The sequence below is a fragment of the Siphateles boraxobius genome, unplaced genomic scaffold (assembly GCF_051911475.1).
Source record: "Siphateles boraxobius isolate OS27281-9 unplaced genomic scaffold, OSU_SipBor_1 26, whole genome shotgun sequence".
Classification (NCBI taxonomy): Eukaryota; Metazoa; Chordata; class Actinopteri; order Cypriniformes; family Leuciscidae; genus Siphateles; species Siphateles boraxobius.
Genome location: NW_027508876.1, coordinates 16235698 through 16258597, shown reverse-complemented (window position 1 = coordinate 16258597; position 22900 = coordinate 16235698). Strand labels below are relative to the sequence as shown.

Below are 22900 nucleotides of genomic sequence, written 5' to 3'. Positions count from 1 at the left end.
GGATATGTACGATGGAAGTCGTTGGCGAGACTGGGGTCCAGGATGTCCCTGGCGTTGACCCAGGAACGCTCCTCCGGACCATACCCCTCCCAATCAACCAGATATTGAAGGGTACTGCCCTGGCGGTGGGAGTCTAGTAGTTCGTGACCTCGGAAGACCTCCTCCCCCTCCACGAGGATGGATTGTGGACCAGGCTCCTGTGGTTCCTCCTCCTCGGGACCCTCGGCTGGTTTGAGTAAAGACATATGGAAGGTGGAGGCAATCCGGTAGTGTCTGGGCAGGGCGAGACGAAAAGAAACAGGTGTAATTTGGTGAGTGATTTTAAAGGGCCCCACATACCTGGGACTGAGTTTCTTGCAGGGATGTTTCAGTCTGAGGTCTCGGGTCGATAACCAGACCCACTGACCAGGTTGATAAACAGGACCGGGGCGACGGTGGCGGTCTGCTTGTTTCTTCTGGCGGCGAATGGCCTGTTGGAGGTGTACGTGTGCCTGGTTCCAGGTCTCTTCGCTACATTGTAGCCAATCGTTAACAGCCGGGACATTGGTAGGTTCACCGGACCATGGGAACAAGGGTGGTTGGAAACCCAGGACACACTGGAAAGGAGTCAGCCCAGTCGAATGCTTCTGGAGGGAATTTTGAGCGTACTCGGCCCATAACAAGTAGCGGCTCCAGTCTTCTGGATGTTCGTGACAGTATGTGCAGAGGAACCGGGTGACTTCTTGATTAAGACGATCGGCCTGCCCATTCGACTGGGGGTGGTAACCCGACGTGAGACTGACGTTGACTTGCAATGTCTGAAAGAAAGCCCCCCATACTCGGGAGGTGAAGTGGGGGCCCCCGTCAGAAACGATGTCCTCTGGAAGGCCGTAGAACCGGAACACCAGATTACATAGGAATTCAGCGGTCTGTAGAGCGGTGGGTAATTTGGCCAGGGGTATAAGGCGGCAGGCCTTAGAAAATCGATCTACAACCGTGAGAATGGTGGTATGGCCATCCGAGAGAGGGAGATCGGTGAGGAAATCAATTGCGATATGGGACCATGGCCGCTGAGGAATAGGAAGAGGTTGTAGCAGTCCAGCTGGTGGTTGTCGTGATGACTTCTGGGTGTTACAGACCCGGCAAAGCCGAATGAACTTGACTGTATCCTGGTTTAGTGATGGCCACCAGAAGCGATTCTGCAGCAGCTGGATGGTGGCCGTGATTCCCGGATGACCTGAGCTGGGGTGAGAGTGGACCTGTTCCAGAACCTGGTTCCGTAGCGTTTCCGGCACAAAGAGTTTGTTAGGTGGGCAAGCTGAGGGGATTTCGGATTGGAAGTTAGTTTGCTCAATCTCCGTCTCGATGTCCCACCGGACGGGAGCGATGATGAGGTCAGGAGATAGAATGGATCTAGGATCTTCCGGTGTAGAGTCATGGTCATGTTGTCTGGAAAGGGCATCTGCCTTGACATTCCGGGATCCTGGACGATAGGTGACCGAAAAGTTGAATCGGTTGAAGAATAATGACCACCGTGCCTGTCTGGGGTTAAGTCTCTTGGCGGTGCGCAAGTACTCGAGGTTCTTGTGGTCTGTTAGAACAGTAAAAGGGTGCCGAGCTCCCTCCAGCCAATGCCGCCACTCTACGAAGGCTGCCTTCATAGCGAGAAGTTCCCTGTCTCCCACATCATAGTTTCTCTCCGCGGCATTGAGTTTTCGACAGTAAAAAGCACAAGGGCGAGACTTTGGAGGGGTTCCCTGTCGTTGGGAGAGAATGGCACCGACCCCAGTATTGGAGGCGTCGACCTCGACCATAAAGGGAACTTCGGGGTCCGGATGGGAGAGGATGGGTGCAGAGATGAAACGCTGCTTAAGGAGGTTAAAAGCCTGAGTTGCGGGTTCATTTCAAGTTAGACGGTGTGCCCCTTTTTTAACCAAGGATGTGAGGGGAGCTGCCACGGAGCTGAAATTCCTTATGAAGCGACGATAGAAGTTGGCGAACCCAAGAAAGCGTTGGAGCTCCTTAAGGGTGTTGGGCTGTGGCCATTCCAGGACTGCTCGAACTTTACCATCATCCATGGCGACTCCATCAGAACTGATCACATATCCCAGGAAGGTTGTTGGCGTCTGGTGAAACTCGCACTTCTCCATCTTGGCGTACAACTGGTGCTGGATTAGCCGCTGAAGAACCGCTCGAACATGTCTCACGTGATCCTCTAGGGTGTCAGAGTAAACAAGGATATCGTCAATGTAGACTATTACCGTTCTGTGAAGCATATCTCGGAACACGTCGTTAATGAAGGATTGAAAGATGGATGGGCTGTTTGCTAGGCCGAACGGCATAACCAGGTACTCATAGTGCCCGGTGTTGGTGGAGAAGGCGGTCTTCCACTCGTCCCCCACTCTGATACGGATGAGGTTATACGCGCAGCGTAAGTCAAGCTTGGTGAAGAACCTTGCTGTACGTAGTAGCTCAAGAGCAGCTGGTACCAACGGTAAGGGGTAACGGAACTTGACAGTGATGTCGTTAAGAGCTCGATAATCGATACACGGCCGAAGACCCCCATCTTTCTTCTTTACAAAAAAGAATCCGGCGGATGCTGGAGAGGTGGAAGGTCGGATGAAACCTTTAGCTAGCTCTTCTTCGATATATTTTTCCATGGAGTCGGACTCAGGCTGTGAAAGAGGGAATATTCGGCCCTTGGGGATCGCATAACCAGGTAACAGGTCAATGGCGCAGTCGCTAGCCCGATGAGGAGGGAGTGTGGAAGCTTTGGTTTTACTGAAGGCCTCCAATAGGTCGTGATACTCACGGGGTAGGTCCTCTAGACTGATCCTCTCGGGGCATGCCGACCTAGTAGACTCGGTGCGTGCTGACAGTGCTCGTACAGATAAGGGAGAGACACGGTTGAGACACTTGGTGTGGCAGGTCTCACTCCAGCGTACGATCTGATTGGACCTCCAACTGTTGTGGGGATCATGTTTGCGGAGCCACGGAAGTCCTAAAATGACAGGGACATGAGAACCGTTGAGAACATAAAATTGAATCACCTCGCGATGAAGGATTCCTGTCTGGAGGAGGAGCTCCTGAGTGATGTGGGTCACTTTCCCTGTACCCAGCGGTCGTCTGTCGATGGTTTCGACTTTGAGAGGGGAAACACACTGGATTAAAGATATGTTGTTAGATTGAACAAAGTCCCTGGAGATAAAGTTTCCGGCCGCTCCGGAGTCAACCAAAGCATTAGTGGAGATTTCATGGTCGTGGATTGTGATTACAATGGATACTGACAAGCAAGACTCAGGAATGGATGCATCAGAAAATGAACTCACCGACCTCAGGGCTGTAGTGCGGGGACGTGAAGGACAGGTGATGCGGAGGTGACCAGCCTCGCCGCAATACATACATAACCGCTGTGTCAAGCGCCTCTCGCGTTCCTCAGGTGAAAGGTGATAGGCACCGAGTTGCATAGGTTCGGTGTCATCATGTGGAGCGGGAGTGCTGGGGCGAGGAGAGTTCATGTTACGGGGTTGAGATTTAGCGCGTCGAGTACGTAGGAGGTTATCAATTTGAATGGTAAGGTTAATAAATTCATCCAAGTTCCTCCCCTCATCTCGGCAGGCTAGTTCAGACTGGAGTTCGTAATTTAGACCCCTACGGAAGATCACTTTCAATGTGTCATTCACCCACGTGGTCTGCGCGGATTAATATTCAGGTGAGGGTGTCCTCTGGTGACTAGAGAGGGAACTTCCAGAGTTTGGGATTGTGACAACTAAGAAGGTTGATCATTTAAAAAATGAATGAGGAAGTTCTGGGTCACTTCAGACCTGAGGTATGCATTTAAGGGTTAACAGTTGGAAAAAGAGTGTAAAAGTGGACTTCAAAGATTTCTTATCCTGTTGCGCCTTCTATAAAAGTCGACTAGTCTGTGCAAACTATAGAATGTTCTATTGCCTTTTTGTATGTATACAATTTGACGATTTTTATTGTACAATGAATTTAGCTGGGAAATTCTGTTACACTGCATAAAATACAAAACATACTATTTAACAGTTTGGGGTCAGTAATTTTTTTTATTTTTTTTTATTAATTTTATTTAGAAAGGATGCATTAATCGGCTCAATAGTGACAGTAAAGACATTTATTAAGTTACAAAAGATTTAAAATAAATTATTTTCTGGTAACACTTTACAATAAGGTTAATTAGTTAACATTAGTTTACTATCTTAGTTAACATGAACTAAGAATGTAAAATACTTATACAGCATTTATTAATCTTAATTAATCTTAATTTGTTTTTGTTAACATTAGTTAATGCACTGTGAACTAACATCTACAAACAAAGTACAGCGGTAGTTTTTATTTACGAACTTTAACAAAGATTAACTAATACAGAAACAAATGTTTAGCTCACTGTTAGTTCTTTTTTAAATATTAACCTGCACAACTGTTATCAACGCTGACAGTAATAAGAAACATTTCTTAAGCACCAAATCAGCATACACTATAAAATCTAACATTGTTCTTACTAACCATTTTTTAGTTAACTTTACTTAATCTCCAATAATGTGTTGAAATTACTTAATATGTTTTAGTAATCTGTACTGTTTTCATGCTATGCCTTCATTACTCAGAAAACCCTAGTAAACAGTACTTGACTGGTTTGAGTACCATTTTGCCAAAGCAAAAAAAAAAAAAAAAAAAAAAAAAAAAAAAAACCAGCCGGGGCAAAAGGTTTTTGATGCGGGGCAATTCTTAATAGACTTTTCACTCATTTCTTCCACTTCTGCAGTCATCGTTCTTCTTACTTACATACACTCATTTTACAGTCTTTATAAATGTTATTGTCAATACAACTAAACATTTTAGGAGAACGTCACATAAGTTGACATCATAAATTCATGTTGATTTCTTAAAATTTCTCACCATTATTGTGATTAGTGTTCCCTTTGGTTGGGCACTTGGAACTTAATTTATATTATTGTGATTCTCTTCCAATTGATGCAGTGATGCAACATGAAATCACAGTTATTTGATTTCAAAGGAAGTGAAGTAACAAATATTATATAGATTTATACTTAAATTATTTCCATTTTCTTAATGAATGCATTTATGATGTATAGCATGACTATATTTCATGTTTAATAATGATCTTTTAACATTTTATTGCTAACACTTATGGCATAAACTTTTAATTGGGTTGATATAATTCCTCTATATTTGTGACAATATCTTGCAATTTTGCTTGAGTCACACACAGGGTTCAACATTCAGCATGCAAACCACAACAATGGTAACAAGTTTAAATTTTTTTTTTTTTTAATTTTTGTAATAAACCATTACAATTTTATTTGCTGTCTCTTGTCAGTATAACCCCAATGGTACCCCAATTACCCCAATGGTAAAATAAAGCCAAAGATGGTAAAACAAAGCAATTAATTTATTTATGCCTCTATGCACTCTGGGAGTACACTTCCTCAGATCACAGATAGAATTAAGTTGACAAAACTTAAATAGATTAAGTAAGAAGAACTTTTTATTAATTTAAGTAAATTAAATTAATTAAGAACTAATTAAGTAAACTGAACAAATTAGTTTTTACGGTCATGTTTTAAGGATCATGTGAAGAGTAATGATGATGTAAATTCAGATTTGCCATCACAGGAATAAAATACATTTTAAAATATAATAAAATAGAAAACAGTTGTTTTCAATTGTAATAATATTTAACAATATTACTGTTTTACCGTAGTTTTGTGTAAAAGACTTTCAAAAACATATATTTTTTTCCAGACTCCAAACTTTTGAACAGCAGTGACATTTCTGATTGTTTCTTGTCATTTTGATGTTAAATATGACCCATACATTTCTTCATGAGATTCATTCAGTGTAGGCCTAAATAATAAATACAGTAAACACACACAAGGGTTGGAACGGAGAGCTATAAGTGCAGTGAATGTGTGTGTGTGTGTGTGTGTGTGTGTAAGGCTTACGCTCTTGGAAGGTAGTGAAGAGTATACGGAAGTGGCTCTTTCGGCTGCCCTCGTCGGCCCACATGCGAACCACTCCCAACGCGGTCACCAGCATGACGTCGTTGGCAACCGTGCTGCAAAACTTATTCCTCAAGTCTTCCACCGAGCTGCTGCCGTCGTACACCGCCACGAAATTACGTTTACACTCATTGGAGTTCTGCATCTCGTAGTCTAGGAAACGCAAGTAGATCTAAGAGAGAGGGGAACATAGCAAAAACACAGACTCTTACACCCATTGGAAATCTATTACTTCTAACACACTGGGATTTCCAGACAGGAAATGGACACTTTTGTCGAAATAATCTTTTTATTTTGGCAGTTTCAACACACCCATCTCAGATGTCATATCAATAACATCTAGATCCCCTGTGTTTGCTTTAACAACAGATCTCTGTGGGCAGAAAAGCCTCAGATTGATGATAATTGAGATAGATCAGCAACAAGAACACAGAGGTTACGTTTGAAATTCAACTTGAACAAAAAATTGAGAGGTTTCAAAAAGTTGCAATGATGAGCTCGAAGAACAGCAATAACCTGCACATCTACTCATGCCAGCTCCTGTGGGCTCTCTAAAAACCAGGGAGGTGTTAGAGCAAACCATCTGTTCCCTTTCAGTCGATAACGTCGGACGTAGTCGACGCGACTGAAATGGGATCACGCTAGGGAGCCTATCGTCTTCGAGTATTATTGAACGAGCCAATACACATTGGCGTGCGAGATTTGCATCTCACACTCCGCCCCGCAGCGCGGGTATAAATACGGAAGTGGATGCACGCACCATTTGCCTTTCGCTTCGGAGCCGAGCTTCATGTCTGGATCTGAAGAGTGTTGTTGTACAACGAGCGAGTGTGTCGGCGCTTCTTTGGGAAGTCTCTCCTGGTGTCGGTGGTTACAGCGCGAGTGCAGCGGTGATCGCGAGCTTCAAGCTCTCAACTGCTGTTTTCACAGCAACCAAATTTCTGTTTGTGTTTGTTTGTCTGACGGTCGGTTGAGGGCGAGAAAGTGAGTGCTTCACTGGCACAGGGTGCACCATTCCTGTGTCAGTGTTGCCGCGGTCATTCCCCTGTGTGCTCCGGCACTGGTGAGAGGTTTTCACTTCCTAAAAGAGCAACACGGGTGCGTTTGCGTCTTTTTCAAGATGTCATTCCGCCCGTGCGTTTCTGGGTGCGGTCGTTCCCTGTCTCTCTCTGATGGTCACAATTGTTGTATCACGTGTTTGGGCTTACAGCACGCTGAGGCAGCTTTTGTGGACAGCTCATGTTTTCACTGTGGGAACATGACTGTCGCAGTGTTGAGGGCGAGACTCGCCTTCGTCCGCGGAGAGCGAGTCCCCATTACCATGCCCCACCCCCGGGTGCTGCATGGGATGGGTGACCGGAGGGTAGTGTTGGATGTCCCGCCCGGTAACCATTCCCTGTGGGCTCCTCACCCCTCCCTTCCACTGCTACCATTGGAGCCTCCGGTGTTATCTGCTGGTCCATCTGTAATGGGTGGGCCAGCGGTTCCACTCGGGGCTCCCCTGGGGGACAGGATGTCGATGGCAGCATCGGAGGGTGAGCTGATGTCTGGAGATGACGACTCGGCTGCGTTGTCTCCCTCCGGGAGTTCAATGTTGCCCGAGCCGGATCCAGAATTATCAGCTATGCTGAAACGGGCCGCCGAGGCTGTCGGGCTCGAGTGGAACCCTCCACCGTGTCCTGTTCAGTCTCGGTTGGATGATTGGTATCTCGGGGCGGGCCGTGCTGGTTCTCAGCCCGCCGCCCCAGTGCCCTTCTTTCCCGAAGTGCATGAAGAGCTTACTTGGTCGTGGACGGCACCTTTTACTGCTGAAAACGACTTGAGTAGTTCTTCCTCCCTCACTACCCTTGTCGGAGGAGCGGTGAAGGGTTATGAGGCTGTCCCTCCAGTGGAGCGGTCTGTTGCGACTCTTTTATGTCCAACGGCCGCTGCATCCTGGGTGGGGGATCCTTGTTTCCCCTCGCGGGCCTGTGAGTTCGCGTCAGGATTGGCGGTCAGAGCTTACAGAGCTTGCGGGCAAGCCGCTTCCTCTTTGCATGCCTTGGCGTTGTTGCAGGTCTACCAGGCCAAAGCACTCATGGACATGCACGAGGGTAGTTTGGACCGGGCGCTCGTGAGTGAGCTCCGCACCGCCACTGACCTCGCCCTCCGGGGTACGGGTGTCGCGGCGTGTGCGGTCGGTCTAGCGATGTCCACTTTGGTGGTCCAGGAACGCCATCGTTGGCTCAGCCTGGTTGAGATGGCGGATGCGGACAAGGTTCGGTTCCTGGACTCCCCAATTTCCCAGGTTGGGTTGTTCGGCGACGTGGCGGAGAGCTGCGCCCAACAGTTCTCTGCCACCCAGGTTCGGACGGAGGCTCCCCGACACACCCTATCCCGGCGGCCCGCTGTTGCCTCCACCCTGCCGCCGGAGATAGTCCCTCCGCCCGTTCGTCGCCGAGGGCGCCCCCCTGCCGCTGCCTCCGGTTCCGCGGGGTCTCCGCAACAGCCTTCACCCAGGCCCCAGCGTAGAACCAGCAGCAGGCAGGCCGCCCGGTCTGTCTCAGTCACCGCCCAGCCAGGGGGCGAGTGTCAGAAACGTTCCTGAGACAGGCCACCCAGGGATGGGGGGACTAGCTCTTCAGATGGTTACCGTTCCACCATTGGTTCTCCGGAGTCCAGTGGTACCCCAATTGTCAGAAGAGCGAATTTCTCCGTCCCTGGGGCCCAAGAGGGCGAGGCTGGCGGCTTGCGACCCTGTGGAACAGCCTTGCTCCCCCCAGCCCCCTCTTGTTCGCCAGCCCGCAACACGAGGCGGTCGAGGACCCGGTCATCCGCCTTCTCTTCCGTCCTCTGTTGCCCCGTGGAGACAGGTAAGTGCAGCACGGCTCACTCAGACCCCGCTTCGGGCCGCCCACGGGCCTTCCGAGCCGGGTCCCTGCCCTCCACCGCGCTGCCCCACCCCGGGTATGCCTGTGTTACCCTTGGTCCCCCTGGTTCGGTTCGTCGAGGCCTGGAAAGTGCTCTCCAACCCGTCCGGCTGGCTCCTCCGTACCATCAGGCTCGGCTACACGATTCAGTTCCGCCGGAGTCCGCCCAGGTACAGTGGCATTCGCCACACTTCAGTGTCGAGCGAATCTGCTCCTGTCATGCGCGCGGAGATCGCGGTCCTGCTGGCGAAGGACGCGATAGAGCCGGTGTCGGTAGCCGATATGAAGGCCGGCTTTTACAGCCCGTACTTCATTATACCCAAGAAAGGGGGTGGGTTACGACCAATCCTGGACCTGCGAGTCCTGAATCGGGCCCTTCACAAGCTCCCGTTCAGAATGCTGACGCAGAAACGCATCTTCCAATGTGTCCGTCCCCAGGATTGGTTTGCAGCGATCGACCTGAAGGACGCGTACTTTCATGTCTCCATCCTGCCGCGACACAGGCCATTCCTGCGTTTCGCGTTCGAGGGTCAGGCGTATCAGTACAAAGTCTTACCCTTCGGGCTGGCCCTGTCACCCCGTGTCTTTACGAAAGTTACGGAGGCAGCCCTCGCTCCCATGAGAGAGCAGGGCGTTCGCGTTCTCAACTATCTCGACGACTGGCTGATACTAGCGCAGTCTCGGGAGCTGTTATGCGAACACAGGGATTTGCTGCTCCAGCACATCAGCCAGCTGGGTCTTCAGGTCAACTGGGAGAAGAGCAAACTCGCCCCTGTGCAGAGGATCTCTTTTCTCGGTTTGGAGCTGGACTCGGTCCAACACACGGCGCGCCTCACAGAGGATCGCGCCCGGTCGGTGCTGAACTGCCTGAATTTTATCAAGAGCAGAACAGTGGTTTTTCTGAAACAGTTTCAGAGGCTCCTGGGGCATATGGCAGCCGCAGCCGCAGTTACGCCGCTCGGCCTGCTTCATATGAGACCACTCCAGCACTGGCTTCGCGACCGAGTCCCGAGGTGGGCGTGGCGGAGAGGCACGCTCCCTGTGAGAATCACCGCGGCCTGCCTCCAAACCTTCAGCCCGTGGTCGGACCTTTCGTTTCTCCGGGCCGGTGTGTCCCTAGAACAAGTGTCCAGGCATGCTGTGGTCTTCACAGACGCCTCCAACACTGGCTGGGGGGCCACGTACAACGGGCATGCAGTAGCTGGCACCTGGACGGGGTCCCACCTGCATTGGCACATCAACTGCCTCGAGTTGTTAGCAGTACTCCTTGCTTTGAGACGCCTCAGGACGACGCTGCTCGGCAGGCACGTACTGGTCCGGACGGACAGCACTGCGGCCGTTGCGTACATCAACCACCAAGGTGGTCTACGTTCCCGCCGCATGTCACAACTCGCCCGCCACCTCCTCCTATGGGGTCAGAAGCATCTGAGGTCGCTTCGTGCCGTTCACATCCCTGGCCTGCTCAATCGTGCCGCCGACGAGCTCTCACGACAGATTGTGGCCTCGGGAGAATGGCGGCTCCATCCCCAGGCGGTCCAGCTAATATGGGACCACTTCGGGGCCGCACAGATAGATCTGTTTGCCTCTCCGGACTCGTCCCATTGCCAGTTGTTTTATTCCCTCGAAACGGATGCACTGGCTCACAGCTGGCCCCGGGGCCTCCGCAAGTATGCGTTTCCCCCAGTGAGCCTTATTGCACAACTACTGTGCAAAGTCAGGGAGGAAGAGGAGCAGGTTTTGCTAGTTGCCCCATATTGGCCCAACCGAACCTGGTTCCCCGAACTTTTTCCCCTCTCGACAGCTCCTCCCTGGCCTATTCCTCTGAGAGAGGACCTACTCTCTCAGGGACGGGGCACCATATGGCACCCGCGTCCAGACTATTGGAGACTCCATGTGTGGTCCCTGGACGGGACGCGGAGGTTTTAGGTAGTCTACCACAGGCAGTCGTAGATACCATCACGTCAGCGAGAGCCCCCTCTACGAGGCTTGCTTACTCCCTGAAGTGGAAACTGTTCGTTGAGTGGTGTGCTTCTCAAGGAGAAGACCCCCGAAGGTGTTCGGTCATTTCCGTGCTTTCTTTCCTGCAAGAGGCTTTGGAGCGTCGGCTGTCCCCCTCCACCCTCAAAGTGTATGTCGCCGCTATTGCCGCACATCACGATGCAGTAGACGGGAAATCCCTGGGGAAGCATGACTTGATCGTCAGGTTCCTGAGGGGAGCGAGGAGGTTGAATCCGCCTCGCCCCCCCTCTATACCCTCTTGGGACTTATCTCTGGTGCTAACCGCACTGCAGAGACCGCCCTTCGAGCCTTTGCAGGTAGCAGAGTTAAAAATTCTGTCCCAAAAGACAGTTCTCCTACTTGCTTTGGCCTCCATCAAGAGGGTAGGGGACCTGCACGCATTTTCGGTCAGCGAATCGTGCCTGGAATTCGGGCCGGCTAACTCTCACGTTATCCTGAGACCCCGGCCTGGATATGTGCCCAAGGTTCCTACCACCCCCTTTCGGGACCAGGTGGTGAACCTGCAAGCGCTGCCCCCGGAGGAGGCAGACCCAGCCCTGGCTTTTCTCTGCCCCGTTCGCGCCCTGCGCTTGTACGTGGACAGAACGCAAAGCTTTAGGACCTCAGAGCAGCTCTTCGTCTGTTATGGAGGACAGCGGAAGGGGTAGAGCTGCGGGCTGGGCGACACCTAATACGTTTGCTAGATTCTATAGCCTACGTGTCGAGCCGGTTGCTTCCCGTGTGCTCTCTTCTCATAGAAGCCAGTAACACCGTGAGCCCCGGTTCAGTGTCGGCTTGCTGCGCCATTCCCCTCTTACGGACCGGATACGTGCGCCATTTCGCTCCGGTGGAATTCCCTTGTCCGGAACCTGTTGAGCTCCTCCGTACCCCCCCCAACGTCGGACGTGGCGGAACGTCGGGTGTTAGGCCTACCACTCGTATGCAGTGTGGAACCTGTGTTAGGCTGGGTCCATATGTTGCGGTCCCTACGGCGACCCCATATGTGTATTCTTCCACGATACGGCTCCCCAAGGTGAGCCCGTGTCTTTCCCTTGGCAGAGTCCTGCCGTCACTGTAAATTGGTGTGTCTCCCCCCTCTCTAGGCTGGAGCCACCCCAGTGACATTCCATATGTTATACTGCCCGGCTCTCCGCCCAGTTCATATGTGTATTTCCCCCCCCCTTTCGGGTTGGTTGGGCTCCGCAGCGTCCCTTCCTTCCAATGTTGGGCACGCTTTCCCAGTGTTACCAAGTCTGGCTGAGTGGGTCTTGTGGAACAGCAGCGACTTCCTGGCCTAAGCCCTGTCCTTTTCCGCAAGAACGTCGGGAGGATCAGAAGGCTTTTGTCTAGGCACTGGAAGGTGGCAGCGTTAGTGGCGTGTTCAATGGTTGATCCCATTTCAGTCGCGTCGACTACGTCCGACGTTATCGACTGAAAGGGAACGTCCTGGTTGCGTATGCAACCCACCGTTCCCTGAAGGAGGGAACGGAGGACGTAGTCCCCTTGCCACTACCGCTGGACCACCGCTGACTCCGAGTTACGCTCGGCTCCTCAGCGAAAAGCAAATGGTGCGTGCATCCACTTCCGTATTTATACCCGCGCTGCGGGGCGGAGTGTGAGATGCAAATCTCGCACGCCAATGTGTATTGGCTCGTTCAATAATACTCGAAGACGATAGGCTCCCTAGCGTGATCCCATTTCAGTCGCGTCGACTACGTCCTCCGTTCCCTCCTTCAGGGAACGGTGGGTTGCATACGCAACCAGGACGTTCTCCTCTCACCCAATCTAACCCTAATCAAGCTTACTTCACACCTCTCCTCAACCAGACTCCCATTTATTTTTAAATATATATATAAAAAAAAAAAATCATCATTTACTCACCCTCATGTCTTTCCAAACCCGCATGACTTTCTTTCTTCAGTGGAACATAAAAGGTGAGTTTTTGAAGAATATCCAAAATAGTTTCATAAAAGTGTTTCATATGATTTGTGTCATTTTCCGATGTTATTACTACTAAGTCAGCATGAAATAGAAAATGATCATATCTGTTTTCTAAATGCATATTATTGATCTAATTGTGAATGATTTACCCATGCATATGTTTAACATTTACAAATGTTGTAATTTTTAATCAAAATATCATCCAATCATTTAGTCCACTTAAACCCCGCCCCTTTCTTACAATTGACTGCAAGCTCACATTCAGATGCCTTCATCCAACAACAACCAATGTTGCTGCCTTCAAATTTTAAGTACAATCAACTTGGATGTTCAAGTTATTTCAACTTGAATTACATTAAAGTGACTTAATAAATTGAGTTGAATCTTGTATAACATTGTATGCAAAATTGCATAATTATTTTGATGAGTTAAAGCAATGTAAAAACATATGTTGTCATAACTTATTGATTATATCATTTTTTACAGTGTGGATAGAAACCCAATTTTTTTTCTTTTTTAATAATCTGTTTCACTTGGATGTGTGTTAAAGAAAAGATCAGTCACTACTTCCATTACATCCTGACATTAAGGTATACAATACCTTTGTGTGACCACAGTTCATGATAGTACCCAAGAATCCATCAAGTTGTTGACATTTTGTTGACATTTTTTGTTGACGTAGATCTTGTCAATGAATCAGTTGACTGTTCACAAAACCAGCCTGAATGAATCATTCACAAATCAATTGGATTCTGTTCTCAACTCACTGATTTGGTCACAATGGTTAACAGGTCACTGAAGGAAAAGTCTATCAGTGAAAAATTAAAAATTAAAAATTAAATTTCCAGCTCTCAGGGCTGACCTAATGTCTTCAGAAGATCCAAACGGCTAACATTTAAAATGCTTTTATGATGGTTTTGCATCCTTTTTGTAGCATTAAATCTCTCATTTCCATTCATTGTAATTGCATCAGAAAAAAGAGCACAACATTCTTGAAAATCTCTCTTTGTGTTCCACAGAAAGTCAGTCAAACAGTTTTGGAACAACATGAAGGAGAGTAAATGAGAGAGTTTTAATTTTAGGTATACAGCTCTATTCCAAATACACTGCTAAAATAACCCTCACCATGATAAGTAACATTAGTCTATTTGACATTTGACCGAATCAAACCTTCCAAATATTAGTACAGAATGTTCTCCTTTCAGCAGGTGGAGTTTACAGAATAAAGCGAGGTGATTTTACATTTAATGGGTACTTGGTGTTCCATTACGATAAGTAAATGAAGCACCCCAGTTCAAGCACAGGGTAAAGGTGTACTCATGTGTAACTCAACAGCTCAGTAAATCTTCTCAGTGTTATAGCTTTTAATTCAACACATTTTCCACTTTTATAGGGGGACTATATATCGACGTGTCATGCCAGTGACATTGGTTGGTTTGTCCTTGCCACCCACAATATGCTCACACCAAATATAAGTAATGAACTAGTGACACCGTAGTCTTTCTGGAATGCTGCAAGTGTAAAATCTCTCATCATCACTTATAGCCATACTGTACATAAACCCCACTCACTCACATCTGGACAAATGAAACATAAAGAATGAGGGTTTCCAATATCCTCAGAGAATCACATGAAGACGATAAGAGACTCACTACCATATGTGCCAGCTTGTTAGCACATTTTAGTCACAATTCACTAGGATGAATATCAGCAATGTGTGAGACAGTAATTAGACTGAACTGATTTCAGAAAGTTGCCCAGATCAGTAAATGAAGCATTAGGGAACCTGACTGGTTATTAAAATAGACTCTCCTAATAATCTAACAACCTTAGGGCAGCTGCAAGCAAAATCCAGAAACTGATGCTGAAAGTGCATCCACTGACTACTGAATAGCCAATCACTAACAGTGCCTTATAAACCCTAAGGTAGAGGAATGTATAATGTGATAAAAAGCAAATATTTAATCAAACGATCTGGGCGGTCCTTAGATCAGTCACAGTATTCTCATAATTGCACCTTAATTAGTGGTGCTTGCTTTTAATTTTAATATTTTCAACCCCAAAAGTTTGACACAAAACTTATCCGACATCTGTGCTACTAACTAAATAATATGTGTACTTGTGCTGAACGAGGAAAAGTGTGCTTTTAAGTGATCAGACATATGGTTTCTTTATGACAAAAAAGCAAACAAAATGATAAATTTATGACCAATATATATATATATATATTTATATATATATATAAACACACACACAGTCAAACCAAAATTTATTCAGACACCAGATATAATTTTTGATATTTTTTTACTAGTGGGAGCAAGACAATAGTTCCCTTTCATTCAGTCACTCCGAGTGACGAAATGGGAGTTTCGCTAGAGAGCCCTATCACCTTCGAGTATTAGAAAACGAGCCAATGGTATGAAAATACCATGGGTCTGTGGAATTTGCATCGCGAACTCCACCCCACCACGTGGGTATAAAAGGAGCCGAAGTGTGAATGTGCTTCTCCTTCACCTCCTTCAAGCATCGTGCGCTCTTCAGTCGGTGTTGGTGTAATGCCGCATTTCAGTGGATTCACGATCCTGATGCTGGTCTGTGCAGTGGCTTGCACGCGGCTCGTGTTTCTCCCCTGGGCGCTTCAGCACTGCTGAAAGAGTTTTTCCTTTTCTAAAAGAGCTGCACAGTCACGTCTTTTTAAAGATGTTTCGCCCGTGTGTTTCTGGATGTGGGCATATGGCCCATCTGCCTGATGGTCACGAGCATGGAGGAGTCAGGTTCTCATTGCGGGAACATGGCCTTCGCAGTGTTACGGTTGAGACCCAATGCCCCCAGTGGAGGTAGAGTCCCCTCTGCCACACCCCAATCTATCTCCTCTCTATCTCCTCCTCGAGAGGGGATACTTTAGCTGGTGGCCAGGGCAATCTGAAGGTTACGGTGTGGACAATCAACGAGTTTTCCTCGGGCCACACACCCCTGCACATCGCAAGCCATGGAGCTTACAGGTGAAGCTGGCTCTTCTCGGGGACCCAGTGTTTCATTCGGGGCTCTGGCGGATGATGCTACGTCGCTCACAGCATCACAAGGTGGGCTCGATTCTTCTGGAGAAGAGGATTCGGCTGTGTTGCCTCCCTCGGGAGTGTGTTGCTTTTATTCTCCTTCCCCGATGCTGGCCTTTCAGTCAGCGGCACCCTAAAACTGTTAAAGAAAGAACTGACTCCTCTTCCTCCGAGCCCCAAGAGGCCGTGGATGGCAGTGGGCGATGCTATGCCTCGCCACTCTCATACCCCTCTGTCACCAGACCCCTGTCAGAGCAGGCCGCCGAGGAATGCTCGTCCTTCCCTGGCCTCCTCTGTCAGGATGCAGAAATTGACCATGCCCCCACACCGGGACGCTACGCCTCCCATGCCTGGGCCGGTCATTCAGCATCGCTGCCCCATCGTGGGTAAGCCGCTAGTTCCAATGACCCCGCTGGTTCAGTTTTTGGGAGCCTGGCTAGAGCTTCCCAATCTGTCCCGCTGGCTCGCGTGAGCGATCATGCTCGGCTATGTGAACCAGTTCGCATGGTCTCTATACCATGGTGGGTGGCAATCCCCCTGTCATGCGTGCGGAGGCAAGTATGCGTTTCCCCCAGTAAGCCTTCTTGCACAGGTCCTGTGCAAGATCAGGGAGCACGAGGAGCAGGTCCTCTTGGTTGCGCCTCATTGGCCCACCCGGACTTGGTTCTCCAAACTAGTGCTCCTCGCGACAGCCCCTCCCTGGCAAATTGCTCTGAGGAAGGACCTCCTTTCTCAGAGATGGGGCAATTGCAATTCCAATCTCTGGAACCTGCACGTGTGGGTCCTGGAAGGGACACGGAAGGTTTGAGTACCCTACATCCTCAGGTGGTCGCTACCATCACTTCAGCTAGAGCCTTGTCCATGAGACAAGCCTATGCTCTGAAGTAGAACCTCTTCATCACCTGGTGTTCTTCTCGCCAAGAAGATCCCAGAAAATGCCCTATCAGGTCTGTGCTCTCCTTCCTCCAAGAAGGGTTGGAACGAAGGCTGTCTCCTTCCACCCTGGAGGTTCATGTGGCTGCGATCTCTGCGCACCATGACCTTGTGGAGTCTAAGATGGTAGGACAGCATGATCTGGTCATCAAGTTCCTTAGGGGAGCCAGGAGGTTAAATCCTCTCCGCCCCTCTCATATGCCCTCTTGGGACCTCGCAGTGGTTTTATCTGCACTGCAGATAAAGCGCATTGCGCGTTGCTAACAGACATCTGTAGAGCTGCAGGCTGGGCGACATCTAACACTTTCGGGAGATTCTACAATGTCCGTGTAGAGCCAGTGTCCTCTTGTGTACTTGCTTCCAGTAGCCAGTAAGTAGGACCTGCTCAGTGTCATCGGTTGCAGTGCCATTCCACTCCACGGACTGGATACATGCGCTATTTCACACAGATGAGTTTTTCTTAGACCCTGAGTTTCTCCTGCACTGTTGATGCCGTCACCAGAGTACATGCCCGGTTGGTCAGCCCTCGTGATTGGCTAGGTGCCTCCATGTGCATTGTTCCCTAGTTGGGCAACCCCCACATGTGTATTTCCACGGTAAGTCTCCTCCGAGCACGTGTCTTCCCCTCGGCAAATTCCACAGACCCATTGTATTTTCATACCACTGGCTCGTTTTCTAATACTCAGTCACTGACGTAGCGTCTCCATTCCCTCCTCAGGGAACGAGGGTTACATACGGAACCGAGACGTTCATTTATGTAAGTGAGGATAGCAAAATAAAATAAACTGTGACATATTATACCCAAAAATTATTTGTTAAAAATTATTATTATAAGATTTAGGACAAAAAATTATTCAGACTTTGACCTGACCATGTTTTGCTTAAGTGTTTTTTCTTTAATTGCTAATGCAACCTTTTTACACCACATACTGAACAAAATTAAGCATTGCTTGGTAATTGGTTGACCTAAATTGATATTATCTAATTGTGTACTTAAATTTAACAGCTGACAGCTATTCGATCTAATTCATTTGTGAGACAGTCTAAGCGTACATTTACACGACAACGATATGGAGAAGATTTTCCTTTGAGTTTTCCACGTACAGACGACCCCATTGTTAAAATGATCCCCATTCACACGGATCCACTAAAATGACTAAAAACGCTGTATTCTGCTGCCAGGCCATTAGATGCCGATGAAACACAATAGACTGAACACGTAATACACATGTGCATGACGTCATCGTCTTCAGAGATTTGCGTTCCCCTTCGAGGGAACTCGCACTGCGTCGTCGTCGTGACGACACTATGGGGAACGCCCTTAGCGTAAGGCATCTGAAGTATGAATGAAATCTGTCCAATCCTGATTGGTGCTGCGTCATGACGTAGTAGATGATGGCACAACCGGAAGATACAAAGGGATGCCGGCACACACACACATTAGCTTTTTGCTCTTCAGCAAGCGCTCTGTGTCAAACTGTCTGTCCTATTTGGTGTTGTTTGTCCCATAAGAATTGTCCTAAATAAGCTGCATTGCAAAATAGAATCTATAGTGGCTCGGATCTCGCGTTTGCTGAGGCAGCGCGTTGATAACGGGTCTACTCTGCAATAAAGATTCTGTGACTAGGATCTCGCGTTGTCGAGGCAGCGCGTAGATTAGAGGTCTGCATTACAATACAGAATCTAGTGGCTCGGATCTCGCGCTTGCCGAGGCAGCACGTAGATTACGGGTCTGCTTTGCAATAAAGATTCTGTGTGTGTGCGAGGCACGAACAGTCAGCTCCTGAGGGTGCTGGCTGTGTTCATTGAGAAACATCTCGACGCGCACAGCCGTGCGTTTTCGGGTGTTTCAGCCTCGCGCTCGCTGATTTTCTTCTCGAGAGATGAAAACCAAATATATTGTGAACGACTCGAATCTCGCGTTTGCCGAGGCAGCGCGTAGAGTACGGGTCTGCAATGAAAGGGACACACGCGATCTGTGAAATAATACTGTTTGGGTGCGAGGCATTCACAGTCAGCTCCTGAGGGTGCTGGCAGCTGTTCATTGAGAAATATCTCGACGCGTATATCCGTGCGCTGTCGGATATTTCAGCCTCGCACCTGTTGACTTTCTTCTTGAGGGATGAAAGCCAAATATATAGAGATTAGAGACCGTATAACACAAACAGTATTGTCTGGTATTATGGCTGCATTTAATTTTAAGAAATTAAAATGATAGAATATTATCTGATAATATTATAAATGAATATTATATTAAGTTAGATATTTTAATTCAGCCTACCATTCAGACCGTATTTCACTTATACAGTGTTTATGACTGCATTTAATTCTGAGGAATTAAAATGATGAGCAGCGAACGCACGCTGCTCTGTCTGCCGCCCCAAGGGCTTGCGGCCAGGCAGTGCTCGTGTTTGCCCATCGGGAACGGTTTTCGATTATTCCCTGCCGGTCCTCCGCTTCAGGGTTTCGAGAGCGAAAACGAAAGAGACTCCCCTCAGGGAAGCCCTCAGGAAGTCGATGTCTGTATCCCGCCGTTAAGTGCGCTTTGGGACACATCGGTTTCCAGCGAACGCACGCTGCTCTGTCTGCCCCACAGGCTTGCGGCCAGGCAGCAATCGCGTCTGCCCATCGAGAATCGTTTTCGGTCGAACCCTGCCGGAGATCCGCTTCAGGGGGTCGAGAACGAATCCCGATTGATACCCGAAGCCAGGCTCGAGCAGCCGGACCGCTGAGAGCTGTCCCCCCCGGGGCAGAGCGATCGAGGTCGCTTCCCCCCCGGAGCTCTCGGGAAATCAGTGCTGTGTTCCCGCCGGCCAGTGTGCTTCGGGCCACGCTGATTTCCCGCATACGCACGCCGCTCCAGCCGCCTCTAGTAAGACCTGCGGCTGGGCAGCGAACGCGTCCGCCCACCCAAAATCGTTGTCGACCGCTCCCTGCCGGCCAGTCGCTTCAGGGGGTCGGGAACGAGTCTTGGGTAACACCCGAGGCCAGCCTCGAGAGGCTGGTTCCCTTAGTAGATTATCTCACCGCATGGTCATGCCTTCCGAATATATCTGCGTGGGCCCTGCGTACTGTAGAGCTGGGTTACAGGCTGCAGTTTAGCTCCCCTCCCCCAAAGTTCAACGGGGTGGTCTGGACTGTGGTCGGCCCAGAGCAGGTTCGGGTATGGAACAGGAAGTTCAATCCCTGTTGGTCAAGGAGGCCATAGAATGTGTTCCTCTGCCAGACAGGGAGTCCGGGTTCTACATCCGGTACTTCATAGTTCCCAAGAAGGATGGGGGGTTGTGTCCAATAATAGACACAATAATAGACCCTTTCGGGGGCGAAGCGTTCCAATATCGGGTTCTTCCGTTCGGCCTAGCTCTCTCCCCTCGCACTTTTACAAAATGCATGGATGCAGCTCTAGCACCCCTGAGGCTTGAGGGCGTCAGGGTGCTCAATTACATTGACGACTGACACACCAGATCATTCTGTGGTCCCAGAGGAAACTGTCGTCTCTCAGAGCGATGTATGTCCCCGGGATCCAAAATCAGGGAGCAGACGTCCTGTCGAGGCAGGGGCTGAGGCCCGGGGAGTGGCGACTCCACCCCTAGGTGGTGGAGGCCATGTGCGTGAGATTCGGCCCAGTGGAAGTGGATCTGTTCGCGTCTCAAGAGACGTCCCACTGTCCACTGTGGTTCTCTCTCAGGTATCCAGCTCCGCTGGGGCTGGACGCTATGACACAGACATGGCTGAGGCTGTGTCTGTACGCATTTCCCCCGATCGCTCTGCTCCCGGGAGTCTTGGAGCGGGTCCGCCGGGAAGGGATCAGCCTACTTTTAGTAGCACCCCGCTGGCCGACCCGGATATGGTTCTCTGACATTGTAGCACTGCTAGACGGCCTCCCGTGGCAGGTCCCTCTGAGGAGGGATCTGCTGTCTCAGGCAGGGGGCACAATATTTCACCCCCGGCCAGAGCTGTGGAACCTCTGGGTCTGGCCCCTGAGGGCGATCGGTACCTAGAGGCTGGCCTGTCAGCACATGTTGTCGAGACCCTACTCAGCTCCAGGGCTCCTTCCACCAGGAGACTGTACAGCCTAAAGTGGAATGTGTTTTCCACTTGGTGTAGAGAGCATGAGGTGGACCCAGTTAACTGCCCAGTGGCTTCAGTGCTGGAGTTCCTCCAAGATTGTTTCTCCGCCGGTCTTACCCCGTCCACACTTAAGGTGTATGTGGCTGCCATCGCGGCTTTCCACTCGCCTATAGGTGCTGGGCCTTTGGGAAAGCACCATATGGTTGTACGTTTCCTCCGTGGGGCTTGGAGGATGAGGCCTGCGGCTCACTCCGGAGTCCCAACTTGGGACCTGGTGGTGGTTCTTGAAGGGTTGGCTGAGGCCCCCTTTGAACCACTGGAGTCGGCTGAGGCAAAGAACCTGACCTTCAAGGTGGCCTTTCTCCTTGCCATCACCTCTCTGAGGAGAGTGGGGGATCTCCAGGCCTTGGCTATAACGCCAACTTGCCTGGAGTTTGCCCCTGGCGGTGTTAAGGCCATCTTACATCCTAGGCCGGGCTATGTGCCCAAGGTGCCGTCTAGTGCGGCACGGTCAGTGGTTCTTCAGGCCTTCCATCCTCCACCTCATGGGACGGCGGAAGAGGGGAGACTTCACCTGCTCTGCCCAGTCAGAGCCCTAAGAGTTTATTTGGAGAAGTCTTCTCAGTGGAGGAAGTCAGACCAGTTGTTGGTGTGCTTTGGTTCACCCAAGAAAGGGCTGCCTGCATCTAAACAGACAATAAGTAATTATATTGTCCAGGCTATAGCCACGGCTTATCAGGTGCGGATTTTGCCTTCACATATGGCCGTTAGGGCGCATTCCACCAGGAGCATGGCCTCCTCGGTGGCCCTCCTTTCTGGCATCTCACTTTAGGAGATCTGCGAGGCGGCCGGGTGGGCCACCCCGCACACCTTCATACGTTTTTACAGTCTGCAACTCCCCTTGACGCCAGGCGCCAGAGTGCTCGCATCCTAAGTGTGCATGGTCTCCCAGCTTCACACCAGGGCGGGCGTGATTACGGTGTGGCATAGTGGGTATTACGTTCCCCATAGTGTCGTCACAACGAAGACGCAGTGCGAGTTCCCTCGAAGGGGAACGTCTCGGGTTACGACTGTAACCCTTGTTCCCCGAGAAGGGAACGAGACACTGCGTCTCGTCGCCACACCTATCACGGGCAGAGCGCTTGCTTCATCGCAAAGGAGCTAATGTGTGTGTGTGCCGGCGTCCCTTTGTATCTTCCGGTTGTGCCGTCATCTACTACGTCATGACGCAGCACCAATCAGGATTGGACAGATTTTATTCATACTTCAGATGCGTTACGCTAAGGGCGTTCCCCATAGTGTCGTCACGACGACGACGCAGTGTCTCGTTCCCTTCTCGGGGAACAAGGGTTACAGTCGTAACCCGAGACGTTTTTAAAGTTTACATGGAGACCATTTTCAAAAACTTGTACTTTGAAACCCGTTTTTTTAAATTTTGCGTTTTCAGGCACACAAAACGCCATTGTAAATGGCGGTTTTCGTCATGTAAACAAATGACCAAAACGCATAAAAAGTTGTATGTTTTTAGTTGAAAATGGTGTCGTGTAAACAGCCCCTAACGGCCAAAACTATATGGCCAAAACCAGTGAAATATCAACTGGTTTGATAACTGAGTTCTTGTCATATTTTATTACCATTTTCTAAACTATAGTGAATAAACTGTGACAATATGAGAAATATTGAAGGAGTTTGAATACATTGTGGTTTGATTGTATATATATACAAATATATATATATATATATATATTTTTTTTTAAATCATAATTTCTATACTATATATACTGGGAATGGTGTCTGGCCAGCTTCAACATTGTATTGTGACTATTGCATGAGAACACAACTCACATTTCTTGAGAAAACGCAAAGCTGTAGCCTTTGAAAAGTAAATCCATACAAATTATCTGTGATTCAGTAAAAAAAGACTATATGAATTAAAACGTCCTGCACTCCCTCCATCTGAAACAAG

The 22900-nt window shown here is 49.2% G+C and overlaps 1 protein-coding gene across 2 annotated transcripts in view; it reads right to left on the bottom strand.

The window, feature by feature from the left end:
- neto1l (neuropilin (NRP) and tolloid (TLL)-like 1, like) overlaps positions 1 to 22900 on the bottom strand; it is a 136481-nt gene that overhangs the window by 16027 nt on the left and 97554 nt on the right. For both annotated transcript variants that reach the window (XM_077244516.1, XM_077244517.1), the window contains exon 7: positions 5970 to 6198. In XM_077244516.1, the coding sequence (XP_077100631.1) occupies positions 5970 to 6198 (229 nt within the window). The remainder of the gene's footprint in view (positions 1 to 5969; positions 6199 to 22900) is intronic.